Raw genomic sequence first — 17002 nt, forward strand, 5'->3', positions numbered from 1 at the left:
AATTTTTATGTCAAGATTTTAATTTTCTTCTCTTTATTGGAGTATTACAGCAGAAAATATTGAAAACAAGTCTCAAAAAAGTTTGTTTTTTGTCTGCTTGTTACAGGTGACACCACCTTCACTTCCCAGTGTTTCCAAGATGTATGTGAACTAAAATAAAGGTCCGAGAAAACTATTTGTTTAAAAACAGGTTTATGTTTATTTAAACCAGAGAAACAGAAAGTAAAACGTACTTAAAGTAAAGATCAAACTGAGGTTCAGTAAACAGCAAACGATGAGCTTTAATCAGTTTTTTAAGCCAAAGTTATGTAACATGTTCTCAAAAGTTACAAATGAAGAACAGAAACACTTACCAACTGGAACACTTATTCCTGTGAAGATAAACTTAGATTCTTTCACTATTCCCTCAAACTCCAGGTCAGGTGTTTACAAGTCAGTCGACGCTTCAGCTTCAGGAGCCAAAACACAAAAACAACTACCGCACCTTGCTCTAAATGAAAATGAGATTTATGCTACTGTGAGGAGTTCCCAAAAACAAGGTGGCCTGACGGCTATATCAGTGTGTGGGAGTATGTCATGAAAAACTGCTGATTGGATCTCTGAAAGTTTTTAACGAAGAGGAAATAAAAAATAAACACCCCCACGTCCCCTAAAGGTAAAACCAATAGAAACCTGCTGGTCTTGTTTACCGATCTCAAGCTTCAAGGAATAATATTAGCATCACAAATATGATTATCTATGTTAAATCAATTTTTTATTTTGTTTAATATTTGCACGACTGATAATTTGAACTAACTGTGGGAATGAAATAAACTGGCAGGAACCAGCGATCTGAACTTCACTGTGATTCCCACCTGAAGAAATTTGGTCAGGCAAAATACTATGGATCAGCTATTTTCTCAAAATCTTTAGTTCATCTCTCAAAATTAAATATGTGTATCAAGGAACATGTCAATGCCTCAGAATGACAAGTTCTTTTTTCATTGAGTTCGAATAGGAATCAAATTGATTAGTCATGTTGTCAATATAGCGGTGAGCTCAATAGAGGGATATTTTTATATAAACTATGGAAACAGAAAGAAAAATAAAGCAGCAATAGGGACATACGTCGGACAATCTCCTCAATGAAAACTGTACATGCAGAACAGTTAAGGACAGATTTAGAAAATAAATGATGCGATGTCCAATTTGACACCACAGCAACTGATCTTTTAGGATCATGTTTTATCCTAAGAAGAGTTTTGTTATGATTGCTATAACTAAGGAGGATTAGAAGATGAATTTTCCTTCTTTTTATTTAAACTGAGCACAGATAAATATATTCAAACTGAGTTTTCCCAGGACAGAAGCTCAATTTTCCTTAACTTTCCATCTGAAAGACGGGAAGCGTTTAGCCTAAACCAGCAATTTTTGAAATAGCCACCAGGAGGCGACTCGTCAAAAGATTTTATTTTTTTTTGTAGAAGTAGTAGAAAAACTGGTTTGGTGCAGCGAGGTGTACTTGGAAAAAAATTGGAAGCATGCGGAAGTAGCGCAAACCCCGACAAACAGTGTTATAATGGCAGAGACAGTAAAAGTCAGTGAGTTACCCAATATATTTTTTGATAAATTTCTGCCTTATCAGCCAACACCGAGTCAAAGGCGCCGGACAAGAATATTCTCCATGGAATCCTACATCAGATCTGAACGGTTGTTAGCGGAAAACAGAGAAATCAATGATGAAGCCCAAGAGGACAAATGAGGAGGGACGCGACGTTTGGTTAAATGTGAGTGTGAATGCTGTACAAAACGGGTGAGTAATGACTTAAATTATTAAATCTTTAGCAGTGTTATTTTAATCAGACTGAGTTATATTTTATTTCTAAAAAAATCTTGAGCCCTTAGCTTGGAGCCGTTAGCCTTGAGCCCTTAGCTTGGTGCCGTTAGCCTTGAGCCCTTAGCTTGGTACCGTTAGCCTTGAGCCCTTAGCTTGGTGCCGTTAGTCTTGAACCGTTAAACTTGAGCCATTAGCTTAGAGCCGTCAGCCTTGAGCCCTTAGCTTGGTGCCGTTAGCCTTGAGCCCTTAGCTTGGTGCCGTTAGCCTTGAGCCATTAACCTTGAGCCATTAGCCTTGAGCCATTGATCAGTTTCATTCAACTGGGCCTGAGATGGGCTGCAGCCCATGATTTATTCCTTGCGTTATTCCAGACTCCTTTTTGGTTTTGGAAATATGGTAAATTATATTCCACCCTCTACACGCTCTGGATAATGACTGTCGGGATCGCATATTCACGATTCCTTATTATCTTCCTCAATTTCTCTGATCGCAGTGTGTTTGATATGATAAACACTGACGATATAGTCGGAAGTCAGTTCAGCCACATACTGCCGATAAATTATGACCGCTGATTGGTCAGTTGCTGACAAACGCTGGGGAATAATTGGGGGAGGATTGCTCTACGTCAGCATGGGGGCGGAGCCAGCGTCAGAAATAGGAAATACCAATGTTTTATTTGCAAAAGATTACCAGTTGATACATTGAAGGAATAATTGAAACCAACCAAGGTAACAATGCAAAATATCACTAAAATAACAGTGTACGTTTTAGTGAGGAAGAAAGGAAATTGTTCAATCTGAAAGGCATGAAAGAAGGACATGTATTTACATCATGGTAAAGTCTCCTATAAGTGACAGAAGGCCCCCTTGTTTAAGACATTTAAAATACATATTAAAAAATTGCTGCAAAATAACAAGCCCTTTACCTTTGATTTATTGTACTCATTAAAAGACAGTTAACTAGAATAAAGGCAAAGCTGATGGTTATAGATCACACCAATCATCTTCAGTGGTGGCAGCCGTTTCATGCAAGACAAACATTTTTGGCTTTATATGTTGAGATGTAAAAAGTTGAGGAGAAACTTGATTTATCAGAAGCAACCATTAGAAAAGCAGGAAATTATTTAAATACTTTTTATCCTTTTGTTAGTATTGATCCGATAGAGGCGGCTGTTAATGTTAATTAAATATTTGGAAGCATGGCCTACACAAACTGAAACATTTCATTCATGAACGCCATTTCAGTCGAAATGGCCTTTGAGCCAAGCTAGCATAATCCTGTCAAGTTCACTGACAGGCTCTGGAGTGTTACTTCAGTTTTACTCATTGTTTCATGAAAAAATACTTTCCCAAACACACAAATATAAAAATAGTAGTAAACAAAAACACTTTGTTTTTTCTAAAAAGAAGTCAAAATGAACCCAACAATCTGGTCAGAATCATCTTGCGTTCCTCCTAACTTTCTAAAAATAATAATGGACGGTGTTCAAGCTGTTTCAGTTCATCGATGATACTTAGTCAGATACTGTACGTTTCAAATGTCTCATTATAAGGCCGTCAGCTCGTTCGAAGTGAGGATCCTCAGGGCAATTTTGCCGGGCATATCGGCCGCCTTCCTACTACCTTTATCCTTCAGCTGGAGCAGCTGAGGGTGAGTGTTGTCATCAGGCCTCCCGGACAGCATGACTTGGCCCAAAAATCTGTCCGATCCAAGGTCATCGCTCCACAGCTGGAAAAGACCAGGCAGGTTCAGTAGCAAATAACACAGGAGGTGATTTGTTGCGTTAGAATTGAAACTCTTTCCCAGGCTGCAATTAATTTACAGTTTTTTTTAAATTATGTGTAAAACTGACATACTGTGCTGCAGAAAAGGTGTTGCATGTTTAGCCCTTCCTTCCCTGGTCTACAGTTCTTGGAATATATAATAAACGTATATTGTTTTAACACAGTGATGTGGAAGCATTATGGTTACATAAATTGAATAACTATTTGTGGGGGTTTTAAAAATCTTTGCCAGGGTTGCCAAAACTTGTGTACATGTGCTTTAAAGCAACCTTTTGATTACCGCAGAATTAGTCAAGACTTGGCATTTTTGCTGCGACCCAGAGGGGGGATGGGAGGAAACTGTCAGATCATGCTTCTGCTCGTGTTGTGTGTGTTGTGTTGCTCCTGCCGTGTGCCTGGACACACGAACCGATCGAACCTGTTGTACTGTTGTCGGTTCGTATTGTGTGTGGTCACAGAATCAGCCGACAACTCTTAAATCGTGTGAACCAGACCTAAAACTCACAAGCTCCACTTCTCTCATCTCGTCTCACTCCCATAACGCTCTGTGACTCTGGTCGCTATGGTAACATATACATATGCCTTCAAAATAAGATACAGATGCGCAACAAAAACAAACATTTTACGTTTGTGAAAATTTCAACTCACGATAATGACGAATGGGAGCCCTGAGCGCGTTTCTCTGTGACGAGACGTCCCATCTGGCAGTGATGAGAGACAATAACACCGGAAGTGTTGCTAATGCACAGGTTGCTTGGTCTCTATGTGGCGAAGCAGTTTGAAGGCTTTGTTGCCTCATTAATGAGTTGGTCACAATATCATGCAGAGCAGCTTGGACTGTGGGAATCACCTACTGGGATAAATCCATTCTCCTGTCTCTTCTCTGGGCCTTTTCCCTTCACAAAGAAACTTTCCAAAGACATCTGATCTGTTTCTTACTCATCTTGTGGCTCAATGTTGGTGCAAGATGTAACCAAGAGAATCTGGTTTGAGGATTTTCGAAATAAAAGATCCTCCAGGCTCAAATAATACATAAAATGGAAATATTGAATTCTTTCTTGAGTGGCCCGGTACTAATTGGTCCACGGACCAGTACTGATAGGTGGCCCGGGGTTTGGGGACCACTGCTTTAAAGTCTCATTAGCATTTAGCTTATTTAAATATGTATTGGGAAAGCCTTTCAATTTACCATTTATGTCGTGAAGAGAAATCTTGTCTCTGCTTTGTTGTCATTTAAAGTGTTTTTTCCTGCCTTTTGGTTTTTTTTTCAGCTCTAACAACAGTAAATGACTAAAAACTGGGCAGTAAATACCAGCCCCACCAATCTATCCGAGACTAATTAGTCACTTGTCTGATTTTTAAACTTACCTGCACTGTTAGGGGCTCTGTGACCTTCTTCCTGTGGAAAATGGCGCTAAATTCAAAAGCCGGCTTCAAAGAGTTCTTCTTGGCGATGGACTTCACTGATTGGTTCTCGCAGTAAATGATCAGATATGGGTTTATGCCTAAAAGATGCATTTAATTTTATTTCTGTGATTTATAAATGAGCAGGACTAGTTAGAAAAAATATTCTCTTACCCTCCGCCTGGTCTCCTTGCTGACCGATCTCAGCTCTGTCCACAGATATGTGAGTAACGACTTGAGGATATCCAAAAAGCGGAGTCCAACATTTAGTCTGCGGTTTGTCCTTCACTAGCTCCCTGAGGGAAGACATGGATAGAAATCACGTTTCTTCAGATTCTGATCTCAATCAAAAGGCAGCCAGTCTGACTTAAACACATTTCATGTTTTAGACCAAGCAAAACCCAACGCTCCCTTGTTTGAGCTGCCAAAACAAAGAATGGAGAAAAATTAAGTTAATCAAAACACAATCTTTGGCCAGAAAAAAGCTCAGCTATTCCCCAAAACACAAATCTGATTGCTTCTATAAAGTACAATTCATCATTCAGGGTCAACATTTTAAAAGTTTTTCCCTCGAGGCTTTGAAATACACAATGCTTAGGTTAGTTTGAATCATTTGAATTTGAATTATGGGTGTCATACCGACAGCCGGAGTCCACGTCCGTGTAAAGCCGGAGCATGAACTCTCCTTCTATGAAAGGCTTGAAGGTGGTCGGGATGACGACATATCGGCCCTGTGGCAGCTCACATCTCATGAACACCGACCGAGCATTAATGTAGGTGGAGGTATGCAGAAGTTGTTGCGTCACCAAGTCGTGTAGACGATACTTCCTGTTCACCTCCACCTGCAAAGTAATACCCGGTTGTACATTCGTCACTGCAGATTTAGCATATTTATATCGATTTAGTTGACATACTGTGAAAAACTATATTTTTAACAAGCCTGTAATCCTTCTGGAAATATGTTTGTACTGAACCTAAAATGGCTTAAAAAGAAACTAACTTTTTATCTGTAAAAACAAATGCTGGAAGAAAGACATATACTGGCTGTTTATGCACTACTTTGTGTTGATCTATCACATAACATCAGAATAAAGTACACTGAAGTTTGGAAAGGGCACTATGCCTCATAGGTGTTCAAGTTTATAGATACTTGATTTGCAAAGAAACCTCCACATTTTACAGGACTTTGAGGAATGACTGCCCCTTAGTGGTGGGGTTGTATATTGCAGTTTCAAGAGGATCAGAAAGTGTTTGTACTGTAAGTACTGAAGGTTAGACTGAAAAAATGCAAAGCTTATCTCATACAGGAAATGCTCTTTAAATATAACAGGCAAAAGCAAAACACCATCTTGACTCTGTCAAATGAAAGATGACAAATCACTGATAAAATCATCACAAATCAAAGTTTCAATTTAGTGTGCTGCTGGTATTTTAACAGATATTGTCCACACAGCTCTTTATCACAAACCCTTCATGTCACACCTTTAACGAAGTGATAACAGAATCTATGGTGTGTTTGAAAGTTTCCAGGTCTCTGGCATTAAAGACCGATGTGAGGAAACATGCCATCAGTTTAGACATGTGTGGACAGATGGCTTCATTTAAATGAGACACTTCAACATGATGAGCAAAGTTTGTTTTCACTGAGAACTGTGTGCACAGCTTCTTGTCTCTATTCAATAACTCTCTACATGATATTTCTGTCAGTTCTGTCATGTCTTTGTTGAGTTGTTGGTTAAATATAATGCTGTATATTATGTTCAAGTGGGGAAAGTAAATAATGTGTAACACACAGGAGATATAAGTATCCCGTGTGCAACACACCAGACTTGAACCAAATAACCAGACCTGTCTGCAACTTCTGCAGAGAAAAAAATAAAATCGTCATCAAAGTTTTTGGCTGCATTTTGCCTCTCAGTTTGAAACAGATGTGTTCAGCCTCTGGCTAAAAGGTCTGCTTTGGTTCAGATAAGAGCTAAATTAAACACCTGTCTGTTTACTGCTTAGTGAAGTAGAGGACTAGAAATGTGAAATTAATATATTTTGCACAATTATTAACTGTATTAACTGTTTTATATTATAATGATTTTTACACAACTTTTTGTTTAAACTTTACAATTGAAACTATTCTATGTTTTGTAATTAAGCTCCATTAACACAGAGGCCAATAATTTTTGCCCCCAAAAACATATTTCTTGCTGCTCAAGTATTTTGAAGAAACCAGTATAGTGACAGTCATGGTCAAAATTTCAGGTGATGTCCATCTTAATGAAAATATTATTATGGTATTATTATTATAACCTCACTACTTGGTGGCAGTATATCGAGTTGCACACCTGAATTCCCTTGCAAACAAATATATAATCAATACCACACACATGAAAATAAAAGAGCTTGCTACTGCAATGACCATTGTGAACTTGTGTTTGCCTCACAAATAGCATTGTCCTTTTTTTTTGTTTGTTTTTTTACAGATGAGATTTGTTCGGATAATTTGCCTTACCTTCAAGATGTTGAAGCCCATGCTTAGATTGTCTCCTTGACCTTCTTTCCTGTGGATCTTTCTGTCTTTCTGCTGCAGTGAGATCAGGACCTCGTCAGATTCTTTGGTGACATCAAACAAATACTGGAAGAGAAGGGAAAATGCATTAGTTTTTAGTTATTTGTTTCTATAACGTTATTTGTTTCTATTCACATTTTCTACAAATGTGAACTCCATATTTATCAGGCCAAACCATACAGTGCAATACCATATCACTGGTCAATCTATCCACCAAATTGCTATAATTTCCTTTTGTGTTGTATTTATATTCTTTGTTTTGTATTTAATTTGTATTTTTTTGTATTCTTTTGTGTATGCTTACTGTGTGCCACATTTTTGCCTGTGAGCTGCTGGTAACTATAATTTCCTGAGGGAGTCTTCCCAAGGGATCAATAAAGTCAAGTCTAAGTCTCTAAGTCTAAGTCTATGGACAGACTGTCAGTGGTGGAGAGACCGAGAGTCTTCTGAGCCGTCAGTACCTGTGGGTTCTGCAGAAATGTCTGCCGGTGGTTAACACAACCACCGCAGCGGTTCAGCAGGGGGTCGCTGTTTCGAGTCCATTTCCCAAAGTTCACTTCCTTATTCCAGGTCTTATGGATGCTGATCAGTGAGGTGTTTATTAGACGGCAAACGTCTGCATCAGTGAAGTTCTTGCACCAGTCTGTGAATGACATCCTGTTGATCCAAACAGGGAGCGCATCAATAATGAACAGTTAGGAATCAAATGAAATAGCTGGAGTGTGATCAGAGACCCCGACCCACCAAAACTCTCCATCGTCCGCCACTGTGATGCCAAGGTTGCCTCTTTCTGTGTCACCGACTTTTGACCATTCTTCAGAACTAACAAACAATAATCAAAACCAAAAAGGTGGTTATTTAGCTGGAAGCATTCAAAAAATGCAGAGAATGTTCTGCTTTAGAAAGCAACTGTTTTAGGCCCTGTTTACGCAACATTTTTTGGCGAAAACGGAAGAGTTTTGTTGTGTTTTTACTGACATGTAACCACCAAATGTTTTCTCCGACAACGGCACAGATTGAACACGGGTTCCAGAGTGCAATGCTTCTAAAACATACCGGTGCCCGTTGTCTTGTGAACAGAGACACCAGAACATACCTGATGGGAAAATGCAAATTGACGTGCTTTCATGTAGAACTTTTTTTTTAAACACGAGTACTTAGTTTCAAGAACCTAGCACCAACTAGTGGCGTGGTGAGAGCATTACATGTTATCAATGTAATGCTCTCACCATGCCCTCCTCCAGGGGTTTTTTATGGGCTCTAGTGTCCCTTATATGAAAGTAGGTTGAATGGGGGCAAGAAGAGGGGAGAAGGCATTCGGCAAATATTGTCAGGTGCAGGAATCGAACCTGCGACGGCCGCGTCGAGGACTAAAGGCCTCCAAACGTGGGTCGCACTATTCTTTTCGCCACCACAACATGCCCACGTTTTCAATGTGTACTGTTACTGTGTAAACAAAGATAGTAATTAGAACATCTTCATGTAAATGGAAGAACAGAAATGGAACAAAATTGTAATTTTCTTTGGATCGTTGTCATGTAAACAGGGCCTTACATACATTATCCTGTGACATGGAAAGAAAATAGGTGTGTTTGAAAGTTTCCAGGTCTCTGGTACTGAGACCTGGAAAAAGAAAGGTGAAAGGTGAAAGAAAGGTACCTAGAAAGAAAGGTACCTAGAGAAAGTTAAGCTAAATGTATTTGTAGTTCAATATGTTTCATGTTAACAGTAAAAGAAAATAAGAGCCTGAAATATTTGTGCTTTTACTTACAAAGAGAAGAACAAATGTTGTTCTTTAACCAACCGTTGAGACCTTTACAGAACAGCTGTAAAGATCCTGAGATTAAAAGTGAACTATATTTACTAATTGGATTATTCTGAAGCCACTTGACTAGACTGTATGTAGAGGTTTCAGATTAAAGGAGGCTGAATAAAAAGGCACTTTTAGGCTTTAAATATAAAACAATATCCCAATAAAATATGTTGTAGATTCTGACTGTACCATAAAAATCTACAGATATCAATTATACTTTTTCAGAGCTTTCCCTTTTTCAAATCTTTTAAACCACACATCAGACTTTCATTGTAATTTCAGTAGGTTGTCTGAACTAATTGATAATGCCAAATAAGCATTTTTTTTTTTTTTTTTCAGATTTGGACCTGGTTGATATGAGACCATTTTATGCCATCCTTGACCTCACCTGTATAGTAGATTTTTCAGACGTAAACCCAAGTTATATTTTGGCAAACTGGAACAATGAAATTGATTGTCTTACTTTCTCTGTATGGTATCTTTTTCAGCTAATAAATTGATTTATAAAGACATTTTTGGGACCGTGCCAGTTGTAATGTCTCTTCAAAGCACATTTTTTCCAACCCAGTGATAGGAAAATGACTCCCACATGACCCCTCCTGACCTGTCACTCCACGCTCCTATCCACTCAGTTTTACCCCATGGATTCCTCAGGCGGATAAGTGGGATGGTTTCATTCCTAAAGTAGGCCAACAGCCCATGACCCAAACGCACTCGTTTCACATCAGTTACCGAGTACGCATGGCCTCGCACCAGCCCATTATCCGTCTTTGACTCAAGTCCAAATCCCTGCGGCTGTGAATTTGAGAGAAAATGTTTTAATTTTGACATGGTCAAAGACTGAAGAGACGTAAACAGAAAAAACTTGCAGGAACAGATAGTCACTTACCTTGATGGAGGAGCTGATGATTCCTCCACGATTCCACACCTTAAGAAGTTCCTCAAATAACTTATCTTGTTTGGCTTGATCTGCGTAGTATTTCCCTGCCTGCAGGTCGAGGGCTTCCGCTACGGCTCCACTGAAATCCACCACAGCATCTCCAGTATTGCCTCCAGCCAGGGACTCATAGCAGCCAAAGAGCCTGGGCACGGTGGGAGGAGGGACATTTGAAGAGCTGATAGGTTAAGATAGTTTGGCAACTTAAAATATTCATATGATGTTAGACACAACTCAAAATTAGCTACAGTTGTTGAAAATCCTTAATTTCTACCCAGGTTTTATCAGATAAAGAGATGACTGCAGTTATATTCAGACTAGCTGTTTTCTATTTTAAAGAAGACACTTTAAGATAACGCAAACATTTTGTTACACAATACAGTTCACAGATGAAACAAAAGCTTTGTGTAAAAGTCTTTGTTCTCTACCTTTGAACTTTGGAAACAAATATATCCCCTTACATCAGAGGGAAGATCAAAACTTCCACTATATTTACGGATGTATTTACTCATTTCCCTTCACGTATGCAACCTTCAGTGGCATCCTATTTTAAATACATAAAGTTTATACATAATGTTTGCCCACATTTTGCTCTGTGACCTTTTCTTGTGTGAACACTTTCAACAATAAAGGGTTTGTGGGATTTTCACCTCTCTGAAGTGTATTTGTGAGGTCAGACACAATACAATAAGGCCTGATTTCCATCTGAATTATGTTCCATCAGATTGCGGACTCTGTGTTAGTCAAGCTCTTCTACACAAGATTCACTCATATGTTTTTATAGACCTGGCCTTTTGCAGCTTTGTGCAAACATGTTAAAACAAGAAGAGATCATCTTCAAAATATTCAACCAATGTTGGGAACATACATTTTTTAAGGCTTTTTAAGCAGCATCATCAGGGCTGACAGTGAAAGTACAGGCTGTTTGTGTGAGGAACAGATTTGGTTTACTGACTTGGCGTAGGCTTTCTCCAGCAGGGCGCTCCAGAACTCATTGTTCTGTTTTGACTGACAGTAGATGAGTTGTCCGTTGATCGTTGGCAGCCGGTCATCTATCACCACGTCTATCCACTCACCGAAGATCCAGAACCGGAAGTGGAAAATCCCAGCGTAGTTTGAACCCCACTCCTGCTCCTTCCAGTCAGGAATTACCTGGAGACAATTAAGCACAATAAATTTACCAAACATCTCATTTGTACATATTTAGATTTCTAAGTCTTGAAGGTATAAACATTATGGGTAACATGTCTCTGCTTTACACTACCAGAGGTTGTGTTGAAATATTTTGAAGGAACGAAACTGAACCAGCTGCATTGTTGTTGGAACAGATCACTCTCATAGTTTTCAACTTCTTTTAGAAACTTATTTTCTAGTCAGACTTGTTTTATTAATTCTAACAATATTTTCATATAAATATTTTTGCTAAAAAAAAAACAAAACTATTTTAAGTCAACTCACCTTCTCCCAGAGGTCTGATTTTAAAGCCAGACAGGCACAGGCAGCAACAAACCAGCAGTTTCCCACAATCCCCTGGTTCAAGTCATGAGAGCTGATGCCCTCTACAAAGAGATGTGGGGCTTCACATATTTCCTAAAATATTAGAAAGATAGTGGGTATAAGTGGTGGTGCCGCAGCAAAGCACAGCCCACATATTGAGACTTTAGTGCTCGTGGCAGTGGTCGCAGGTTCGATTCCCAGCCTAGTGACATTTCTCATCCCGCTTTCTCAGTACCCGCTTTCCTGTCAAACTACTTTGAAATAAAGGCCAATAAAACTTTTTTTTTTCTTTTTTAACTTTCCAAGACTTTACAAATCACCAAATAATAAAAATCCAACAAATAAAAACAATATTTACATGGTTTAGAAGAAGTATACATACCACTGGATCTTTTTGGATCTCTTGGTATTACAGTTAAAGTGTTTGTAGAAAGTTTTGTTGAGGGCTTGATAAAACAGATGTTAGACTTGTAAAAAAAATAACCTTTTTTAACACATTTGTAATTTTTTTTCTTCTTTGAAATTACACGCCTGGCTTGAACATTCAATGCTTATAGCTAAGCACAGATTTTAAAGTAAATCCTAAAAGTAACTGGCAAGCAATAAAGTGGCAAAATTTATCTGAGTTACACATTTACGACACATAAAACACAATTCATTTGTTCAAATTAGGAGTGCATTCAGGATCATTCGGCGACAATAATATAAGAGAAATTTCAGATCAATTACTGAGATATAAAACACTTTTAACGTTCTTTGTGTGGAATAAACGTACCCTGGGTCGTTTCCACTGCACAACTCCAGGAGGGGGTTTGTTGTAATAAAGCGATGAATTGGTGGCTGGGAACTCTGGGTCTTCAAACAGCGTCCCTTTCTGGTTGTGCTGCTTCTTCAGCTCAGCATAGTGCTGATTTCTATAAGCGACAGGCATGGTGGAGCTGCTGAGGCCTCACAGCTGCAGATGAGACAGAAGAGGATTCTGGTCTTTATATGGGTGGAATCAAAAATTATTTAGACTTGGTGGGATTGCTGTTCTGCTTCAGACTGACTCATGACCCTGAGTGAGTCTCGGTGGACTCATTTGGACAGTTGAGAAATGTTTATGATATTGGAAAAGATTTGACGCATTCACCTTTACCAGCTCTAGAATATAAATATCTTTCGATAGATGTCTTTAAATTTGGACTGTGCTCTTTTCAAATGCTATGGAAGAAACCAAATGTGTCGCACAGAAGAAATAGGATCAAAAAATTCAAAGTTTTACACCAAAAAACAAAAAAACAAAAACGACACCCAGCATAGCTAAGTCAGAGTGACATAGATAATACAAACTAAATCTGCGTGTTTTGATACTTTAGGGCGATTTTTATTTACTCAAAAGCATAATTCATTCAGTTTATGTCTGAAGTACAAATATTTTAAGACTTTAAAAAGATGTAATCATAATCTAGTAAGAAAATGTTTTGATATGAATTTGCAAAGTCTTAAAACCCAGAAACGTACCGTCCCATGTGACATGAGCTCTCTGTCGTTTGAGAGATAAAAGTTGCTAAACCAAAATAGTAACCTTTACACTCACTTGGATTTAAAAATCTACATTTCGGGTAGTTTGTTGCCACATATTGTCTCAGGACAGAAGACTACATCAAAGATATTTTTCAACTAAGTAGCATTCACAATTTCTGGAATCTGAAAAATTAGAAATGCACTTTAAAAGGATCAAATTAGACTCTGAGGTTTTACTTCACGTTAAATGTAATTTTACCTCTGTTTCAAAAAATACTTCCGGAGCAGTAAAAGAAAGGCTTTTAGATGAAAGTACACAATAAAGATGGTGGAGCTAACCTTGTCGCCAGTGGATGCACAACGTGGATAGAATAAGAAAGAAAAAGCAGTGCCTTGAAATTAATAGCTGTATGAATGAAGCAGCAGGATAGTGGTTCTAAATGCCTGTCAGAAATTAACTAATATTAAGATTTAATGAAGCATGTTATTTAAAATTAGCTTCTGTGATCAAGAGGCCTGGAAGGAACCCAAACCATTTTAAATTTACTCCAGTATTTATGATGAATGATTGAATATCCAATGAAAATGTTTCCAGAAGCTTATTGGTGGCTCAGAAAAAGCAAGAGCTTCACGTGAATCAAATATTTGTGGCCTACATGTTTACATTTGAGCCTGTTTGTCTGATAGTTACAGTATTTGAGGGAGAGGAGATGCAATGAATTCAAGGTTTTTATGTTAAAAAAAAGTGAGAAGAAACTCATCAATCCAACCTGCTGATGACATTTAAAATGAATTACTAAAATGAATATGAGATTTATGTAAACTTCTCGTATCATGGATCAGTGGTTTGGTTGAGGCTCTCGCAGAAAAACACCTTTTTAAACTTTGTTGAAGAGAAAAACTAAAGTTATGACGAGAGACGTAGCTTGATTCTTTAGGGAGGGACTCTTGAGTTTGTTTTCCCACCACTTTGACCCCTCAGTGCTCCGCTAACACAGTACTGGCCGGAGTAATTACTTAGATAAGAATCTTGATATTTCAGTCTTGGCCAAGAGTCACACAACAGCACACATTCAACAGGAAGTAATAAACACCAAATATGTTGAACAGCCAGTGAAGTACAAAAGGGATAAAGAACTTTTGAAAAAGACCATTTGAAATTACAAAACAAACTACAAGTTTGAACATTTCTGTAAATACATACAAGGGATATCCAGTGACAGTACCTTTGTGATATCCGCAGCTCAGTCTTTTATTCTCCAGAATAAGGAAGTTTCCCGGTCGAGTACGTACCTGTCTCTGACTCACTAACCTGTTTCCACACTTCTCAGTGCCCCACCCCATTCCTGTTTTCATTGCATGTTCGACTGTTATGTTCGTACCTCTGACCTGATCGGTGAGACGGCTTAATGAGCGATTAGCCAATATTGGCTGAGAGTTTCTCCTCACTTTTTTTAATGGTAAGATTTTAATTTTCTTTTTTTTTTATTGGAGTATTAAAGCAGAAAATATTGAAAATAAGTCTCAGGACAGTTTTTTTTTTTTTTTTTTTCATCTGGTTGTTACAGGTGACGCCACCTTCACTTCCCAGTGTTTCCGGGATGTACATGAACCAACATAAAGATCAGGGAAAACTATTTGTTTAAAGACATGTTTATGTTTATTTCAACCGGAGAAACAGAAAGTAAAACATACTTAAAGTAAAGATCAAACAGTGTCTGCTGTTCGGTAAACAGCAGTCACTGCTCTTTATGGTCAGTTTTTTTTAAGCCTAAGTTATGTAACATGTTCTTAAAAGTTACAAATGAAGAACAGAAACACTTACCAAATGGAAAGTCTTATTCCTGTGAAGATGAACTTAGATTCTTGCGCTCTTCCCTCAAACTCCAGGTCAGGTGTTTACAAGTCAGTCCACGCTTCAGCTTCAGGAGCCACAACACAGAACAGCTGTCTACCACACCTTGCTCTGAATGAAATGAGATTTCCTACTTTGCTGCTGCTGTGAGGAGTTCCCAAAAACAGCGTCAGAAAACTGGCTCGACGGCTACATCGCTGCATAGGAGAGTATGTCACTTTTGGAAAACGACTGATTGGATCTCTGAAAGTATTTAAGGAAGGGGCAACCGAAACTAAGCTCCCCCACGTCCCCTGAAGCAAAAAACCAGTAGAAACCTGCTCAGCCTGTCTAAAAGCACCTAAAACTCAAGCCTCTGGTAATAACATCAGCCTCACAAATGGGTTTTATATGCTGGTCTGTCAGTGTTAAATCAGATTTTTTTTGCACCAGTGGTCTGCACCGTTGAGTAAACAGAGCTAATAATCTGTGAGCTGTGGGAATGAAACAAACTGGCAGGCGCCCAGTGACCTGTGCTTCTCTGTTAGGGAACACAGAGGCACTGTGACTCCCTCACCCTCATCAGATCTGCTCAGGCTAATTCCAGCTTCTAAGAGGCTGACTTCTTTTTTTAAAGGGCCAACAATGACGAGGGGATTATTCAGGAGATAAACTGTTGAAGATACGAGTTAAGAGTTTTTTTCATGAGCAGAATTTAGAGGACAGGACAGGAAGAAAGGATGCACGATACACGATGCGACGAATGTATTTCCTGTGATAGAATGCTGGAAGCGCTGATTACACAGAAAAAAACAATTCAGCAGATGACCTGAACAAAGGCAGCAGTGTACTCTGAGGGTGCATTTCAGGGAAAATGAAGCCGTTTTCCAGCTCAATAGGCTGCTAGTCAGCAACAAAGAGGCAACCACAGAAATCCCGTTCTGATCCACATGTCTTACAGTGGACCAGAAAGTTTCCATACTCCTGAAATCAAAAGCTACAACGTAATTTACTGGTGTTTTGTGCTTCGGAGTAGAGAAAAGAATAACTGGAGGAACTGCATAGGTTCACAGCTCAGGTTTGAGACTCATTCAATAGGACAGAAGACACTTTTTTTTTTTTAGAAGAAAGGTAATAAGTGGTTCCAATTAAAGTTTGTAGGGGAAACATCTGATCAGATGAGGACAAAACTGAACTTCTGGCCTAAATTCAAAAAGATAGAAGGAGGAAAATATAGAGCTACCTTGGAGGAAAAGCTGTCAGATGCACAAAAATCTAAGACTGGGGCAAACATTCAATGGAACAGTTAGCCTCAAAGCAAATAGCATGGTCTAGTCAAAGTCCACCACTAAACATCTGTGGCAAGACTTTAAAATTGGTGCCCGCAAATTACCTCCATTTTATTTGATGTGGCTTGAGATGTTTGCTATGATTAAAAGTTCCCATCTGTTGACGGTTAACTCAAAGTGCTTACGACAGTTGTTGGTTCTATGACCTCACCAGGTGGCCACAAGAGGGGGTTAAAGGAGCACAATGGCTGAATTCTGACAGGTTAAACTCAGATTATATGAATGAAAAAACAAAATAAAAATTATATCTGGTGCTGTTTGTCACCTTCATCGTCACAATGAAGCTAAATACAGAGCAGCCAAGCTCAAGCTTTGCTGTGAATTGACCTCCCCAGGTCTTCTGCAAATTTATATCTTTTAATTTATTTTTGGAAGCAAATTTTGTAACGAAGCGCTTTAAACTGAACACAACTAAACATTCAGATTATGTCATCATAGGACAGAAGTTTCAACCGTACCGAACTTTTATGAAAGAGCCAGCAGGGGGCGACTCACACTGCTG

At 38.7% G+C, this 17002-nt stretch overlaps 1 protein-coding gene across 4 annotated transcripts; it reads right to left on the minus strand.

Annotated features, from left to right (window-relative positions):
• Positions 1 to 175: 175 nt before the first annotated feature.
• Positions 176 to 15387, minus strand: LOC129368576 (calpain-5-like). Of its 4 annotated transcripts, none has more exons than XR_008606876.1 (14): positions 15143 to 15384; positions 12587 to 12766; positions 11773 to 11904; positions 11270 to 11466; positions 10267 to 10459; positions 9982 to 10172; positions 8309 to 8386; positions 8026 to 8221; positions 7508 to 7630; positions 5644 to 5846; positions 5179 to 5300; positions 4969 to 5105; positions 2096 to 3544; positions 176 to 1983 (listed from the first exon to the last, which is right to left on the minus strand). XR_008606876.1 is itself a non-coding variant. In XM_055043621.1 (14 exons), exons 2-14 carry the CDS (start codon positions 12740 to 12742, stop codon positions 3448 to 3450), a joined length of 1878 nt encoding a protein of 625 aa, XP_054899596.1. In that variant the 5' UTR covers positions 12743 to 12766; positions 15143 to 15387; the 3' UTR covers positions 3349 to 3447. The 4 variants fall into 4 exon arrangements, 3 of the variants coding, with proteins under 3 accessions (XP_054899594.1, XP_054899595.1, XP_054899596.1); XM_055043621.1 differs by lacking the exon at positions 176 to 1983 and adding an exon at positions 4249 to 4301 and having other exon boundaries at positions 3349 to 3544; positions 15143 to 15387; XM_055043619.1 differs by having other exon boundaries at positions 176 to 3544.
• Between the last annotated feature and the right edge of the window lie 1615 nt (positions 15388 to 17002).

Source organism: Poeciliopsis prolifica, unplaced genomic scaffold, assembly GCF_027474105.1.
Source record: "Poeciliopsis prolifica strain line A6 unplaced genomic scaffold, Auburn_PproV2 SCAFFOLD019, whole genome shotgun sequence".
Lineage (NCBI taxonomy): Eukaryota > Metazoa > Chordata > Actinopteri > Cyprinodontiformes > Poeciliidae > Poeciliopsis > Poeciliopsis prolifica.

Coding starts and splice junctions, on each gene's coding strand:
- LOC129368576 (XM_055043619.1), bottom strand. CDS start 12,742: ATGCCTGTCGCTTATAGAAATCAGCACTATGCTGAGCTGAAGAAGCAG. Junction 8,222..8,308: donor GCGGACGATGGAGAGTTTTG/GTGGGTCGGGGT, acceptor TTGGATCAACAG/GATGTCATTCACAGACTGGT. Junction 7,631..8,025: donor CATTTCTGCAGAACCCACAG/GTACTGACGGCT, acceptor CTTCTCTTCCAG/TATTTGTTTGATGTCACCAA.